The sequence below is a fragment of the Chiloscyllium plagiosum genome, unplaced genomic scaffold (genome assembly GCF_004010195.1).
Source record: "Chiloscyllium plagiosum isolate BGI_BamShark_2017 unplaced genomic scaffold, ASM401019v2 scaf_10279, whole genome shotgun sequence".
NCBI lineage: Eukaryota > Metazoa > Chordata > Chondrichthyes > Orectolobiformes > Hemiscylliidae > Chiloscyllium > Chiloscyllium plagiosum.
The window spans coordinates 5,200-10,350 of record NW_025211810.1 but is presented as its reverse complement, the minus strand read 5'-3'; the positions used below and the strand labels follow the sequence as shown (position 1 = coordinate 10,350).

Here is a 5,151-nt window from a genome sequence, read left to right as displayed (position 1 = left end):
TACAGTAAGAGATCAGAGCTGTAAAGACGAGAGTGATATTTGATAGAGATGTTCTAATTGCTTAAAGGTTTTATAAATGAAATAAGAAGAAATTATCACAAAAAGCAGAATCGTCAATAACCAGAGGATTTACATTAGAGTAACTGGCAAAAGAACCACAGGCAACATGATACAGAGTACACTGAATGAAGGATGGTTGAAGCAGATACAGTAATGCTAAGAAGGAAATGAATAAATATCCGAAGAGGTAAAGTTTGCTTGGCTATGGAAAATGAGGAGAAAGTGAGGTCTGCAGATGCTGGAGATCAGAGCTGAAAATGTGCTGCTGGAAAAGCGCAGCAGGTCAGGCAGCATCCAGGGAACAGGAGAATCGACGTTTCGGGCATAAGCCTGAAGAAGGGCTTATGCCCGAAACGTCAATTCTCCTGTTCCCTGGATGCTGCCTGACCTGCTGCGCTTTTCCAGCAACACATTTTCAGCTATGGAAAATTGAACTAATTGGATAGCTATTTGAAAGAGACAGCAAAAACAGGTTAGACCAAACAGCCTCAATCTGTGTTGCATCATTTTATTCTGGGTGATTGCCAAGACCCACTTATTTGTAGTCTTTACTCCAAGTAAATTCCAAAACTCAATCTTCAAATAGGAGTACATTTTCCAGAGCCCTGTACAATTAAAAAGAACTTAAATCAATAGTTTTGGTAATGCTCCTGTTATTTGTTGTTCTTCCTGTAATCTCACTTTGTTGAAGAAAAGATTTGTTGATCCATTTAGCCCAGAGCAGCCCCTGGAGGTTAAAAGCTTATCTTCCTCCAATAAAAAAGGACAAAAGAGTAATTAGGGAGAGAATAGGGCCCCTCAAAGATTAGCAACAGGACCTGCAGTAGATGGGCGAGACACTAAACGAGTATTTTGCATCAGTGTTTACTGTGGAGAAGGACATAGAAGATATGGAATGTGGGAATATAGATGGTGACATCTTGAAAAATGTCCATATTACAGAGGAGATGGTGCTAAATGTCTTGAAACGCATAAGGGTGGATAAATCCCCAGGGCATGATCAGGTGTACCCTAGAGCTCTATGGGAAGCGATTGCTGGGCCCCTCGCTGAGATATTTGTATCATCGATAGTCACAGGTGAGGTGCTGGAAGACTGGATGCTAACATGGTGCCACTGTTTAAGAAAGGTGGTAAGGAAAAGCCAGGGAATGATGGACCCGTGAGCCTAATATCGGCAAGTTGTTGGAGGGAATCCTGAGGGACAGGATTTTCATGTGTTGGAAAGGCAAAGACTGATTAGGGATAGTCAGCATGGTTTTGTGTATGGGAAATCATGTCTCACAAACTTGATTGAGCTTTTTGAAGAAGTAATAAAGAGGATTGATGATGGCAGAGCAGTGGACGCAATCAATACAGACTTCAGTAAGGTGTTCGATGAGGTTCCTCATGGGAGACTGATTAGCAAGGTTAGATCTCATGGAATACAGTGAGAGATAGCCATTTGGGTATCAGAACTGGCTCGAAGGTAGAAGACAGAGGTTTGCTTTTCAGACTGGAGGCCTGTGACCAGTGGTGTGCCACAAGGATTGGTGCTGGGTCCACTAGTTTTCACTTATATAAATGATTTTGATGTGAACACAGGGAGTAGAGTTAGTAAGTTTGCAGCTGACAAAAAACTGGAGGAGTAGTGGACAGCGAAAAAGCTTACCTCAGCATACAACGGGATCTTGATTTGATGGGCCAATGGGCTGAGGAGTGGCAGATGGAGTTTAATTTAGATAAATGGGAGATACTGCATTTTGGAAAAGCAAATCAGAGCAGAACTTATACACTTGATGATAAGGTCCTAGGGATACTTGCTGAACAAAGAAACCTTGGAGTGCAGGTTCACAGTTCCTTGAAAGTAGAGTCACAGGTAGTTAGGATAGTGAAGATGGCATTTGATATGTTTTCCTTTATTGGTCAGAGCATTGAGTATAAGAGTTGGGAGGTCATGTTGCGGCTGCACAGGACATTGACTAGGCCACTTTTGGAATACTGCGTGCAATTCTGGGTCTCCTTCTTATCAGAAAGATGTTGTGAAACTTGAAAGGGCTCAGAAAAAATTTGCAAAGGTGTTGCCAGGGTTGGAGGATCTGAGCTATAGGAAGAGGCTGCATTGGCTGGGGCTGTTTCCCCTGAAGCTTTGGAGGCTAAGGGATGACCTTATAGAGGTTTCTTAAATCATGAGGGACATGGATAGGATAAATAGACAAGGTCTTTTCCCTGAGGTGGGGGAGTCCACAACTATAGGGCATAGGTTTAGGGTGAGAGGGGAAAAAATTAGAAGGGACCTAAAGGGCAACTTTTTCACGCAGAGGGTGGTGAGTGTAAGGAATGAGCTGCCAGAGGAAGTGGTGGAGGCTGGTACAATTACAGAATTTAAAAGGCATCTGGATGGGCATATAAACAGGAAGGGTTTGGAGGAATATGGGCCAAGTACTGGCAAATGGGACTAGATTAGGTTAGGATTACTGGTCGGCATGGATGAGTGGACCGAAGGGTCTGTTTCCAAGTTGTACATCTTTATGACTCTATAATATACAGAATTCAAGTATTTTGAATTGGCATTATACTACTTATACTTCTGAATTCACTTTGCTATATCTTATCTTTTCCAGTCTTAGTACTACCCCAACACAATCTGCTACAATCTTTTGCTTCAGTGTCACAACGCTGGACAAAATCTCAAATATTAAAACGTACAGCTAGTTCAACAAGGTGCAATCAAAAATTAGATCTTAGTGAAAAACAGACCTCAAGAAATTCAACTTCAGTCAATTCCCTTGAATCAGGAAAGAAATATTATTGTTTTTTCATCTTTTAGCATTTCAACATTAATTATGGAAAACATTACATTTAGCCATAAAAAGCAAAAGTGAAAAAAGTGAAAACTAAGAAGAAAATGTAGACTTTTCAAAAGTGATATCGGTTGTGACACACTTTAGAGTTAATATGCTTTGTTTTATGCTAAATCAATAGAAAATTGAACTGATTGAGCTGCAACTCTATACCATAATCTCAAAAATACAATTTAAAATACTCTGGTCCACACAGATAAAAGGCAAATGTTCCATACTTTATTTTTCTAAATACAGCATACGCTTTCCTACTTGCAACGCAACAGAGGATTTCAAAATCCACTCTTAACATACAACAAATACCTGATATACCTTATCTTGTAGACCAAAGCATTTAATTGCCATCCTACCGCATATCTCCCGAAACACAAACATGCACACTCCTATCAAAACAGTATATCTGTAACTTAATCTATAATCTATTTGGTAAATACCAAACATGCTGTGGGGAGCAACAGACGCCTAGTGTACACTAAATATATGCACGACAGTTTCAACACATACTGAAAGTAACTTATTAAATTAATCGGTGCACGATCGCACAGGTATACCATTTTAATTTAGCGTATGCCCCGCGAAGCTGTCCATTACGACTAACTGATTCACGTAAATGGACGGAGTTGTTCTATCACAAAGAAAAAGCGCTGACAGTCACAGACCTACTTCGGAAGTGGGTTTGACAAATCTGATGGCTTTAACCAGATGCTCACGATGCACAAATATGAGCATGAAGAGAGACATACGGAAAATGCCGTATTCCATCTACATGGGATGTAACAGCTTTGAAGCACATCTCCGGTGGGGATCAAAATACTTTCAATTTTAAACTGTTTGTCAACGAAACTGTAGATAATTGGACACCATCATCTTAAGGCCACCTCTAAACCTGTGCATGTGAAGGCAATATAATTCGGTCGAAAACGATAACAGAGAGACCAGATTAATTCCTCACCCACCATCCCACACTTTTATTGTATTTGCTGAGATACCTTAATAACATTCTCGAAGATGGTGTCCCGGAACTCCTCCAGAGCTTTGCTGTCGAAGTCTTTGCCGTGAATGATCCTCATCTGTTTAAGGAAAGTGCTTTTGCCGCTCTCGCCGGCCCCGAGCAGCAGGATCTTGACCAGGCGCCGGACGTAGCGCCTCTCCCGGGCCAGTAAGGCATCAATCTCCCGGCTCCTGCGGCGCTGCGCCCGCTCGCTCTGGCTGGACTGACAGGCCGGGAAACAAGCGCCCAGACGCTGCACCAGCTCGGCCATCCTTCTCCGTCGGCCACACCGCAGCAACAACACAAACCGCACGCGCGACCCTTGAGGGGAACTTTTGTTTGTTTTCCTCAACACAGAATGATTCCACCGCAAGTTCTTTTTAAAAAAAGAAACACGCTTTAAATCAGTCCGTCCGTCCGCCCTACACGATCCCTGAGCCGGACCTACCGACTCCCCATTCATTACCCAACTGACGGACGAAAACTTCACCGAAGGGTAGGGTGGGACCATGCACGCATTCCTAGCAAGTCATTGGGCATCTCACCCATCAATCGGGATCACTTCAACCGTTTATTGGTCTATAATGTTGTCAATCGATGGTGGACGTCCCGCCCTCATGCCCGCTCTAACTCCCGATTGGTCGATCCGCCCGTCAATCGGGAATATGTTAAAAATACAGGCGTTGACCCTGAAGACGGGAGGCTTCTCCTCCGGATTGGTTACCCCCTCCGTCAATTAGATCAAATCAGATTCCGCCCACTGACTGGATCCTTATTTTGTAATGCTTTCTCGAAGAGGTGAAAGTGCACGCTGGTCTTAATTTTGTTCTTTGTTAGTTTGCCCAGTCTGGATATCTTCAATACCGGGGTTTCAGTGTTGATTTTCCTCACCAAATCAGTTAGAAGACGCGGTCACGGCCTGCGCCACACCCCAAGAGGAAACCCCGCCTCCTGTTACGGTCAATCACCGGTGCCCCGCTGCCCATTGGTCGACGTTCTGAATGTTCAAGCCAAGGGAAAAGCCGTTGGACCCCCGGTCAAGAGGTAAGCGAACTATGAGTGGTCGACAGCCTGTCAGTCATGCAAACCCCGCCTCCTCCCTTTTCCTGTCCCCGCAGGGGTTGGGAAGCAGCTGCATCTGAGTCTAAATGATGCCATTCCAAAACATCTGGCACTGTGTTTAAGATGCCTATCTTTACTCCTGAGAGTACATAGGGGGATCGTAAATAACTCTCCCATATTTTACTTGTTTTCTTTTTG

The 5,151-nt window shown here is 43.4% G+C and overlaps 1 protein-coding gene across 1 annotated transcript; it reads right to left on the bottom strand.

Moving 5' to 3' along the window:
- Nucleotides 1-3,602: 3,602 nt before the first annotated feature.
- On the bottom strand, nt 3,603-4,929 carry LOC122547129 (guanine nucleotide-binding protein alpha-3 subunit-like). Its single transcript, XM_043685701.1, has one exon. It carries the CDS (start codon nt 4,400-4,402, stop codon nt 3,869-3,871), a length of 534 nt encoding a protein of 177 aa, XP_043541636.1. The 5' UTR covers nt 4,403-4,929; the 3' UTR covers nt 3,603-3,868.
- Nucleotides 4,930-5,151: the final 222 nt, after the last annotated feature.

Excerpts from the sequence above, each read along its gene's own strand:
- LOC122547129 (XM_043685701.1), bottom strand. The coding sequence starts at position 4,402 with ATGGTCCCACCCTACCCTTCGGTGAAGTTTTCGTCCGTCAGTTGGGTA.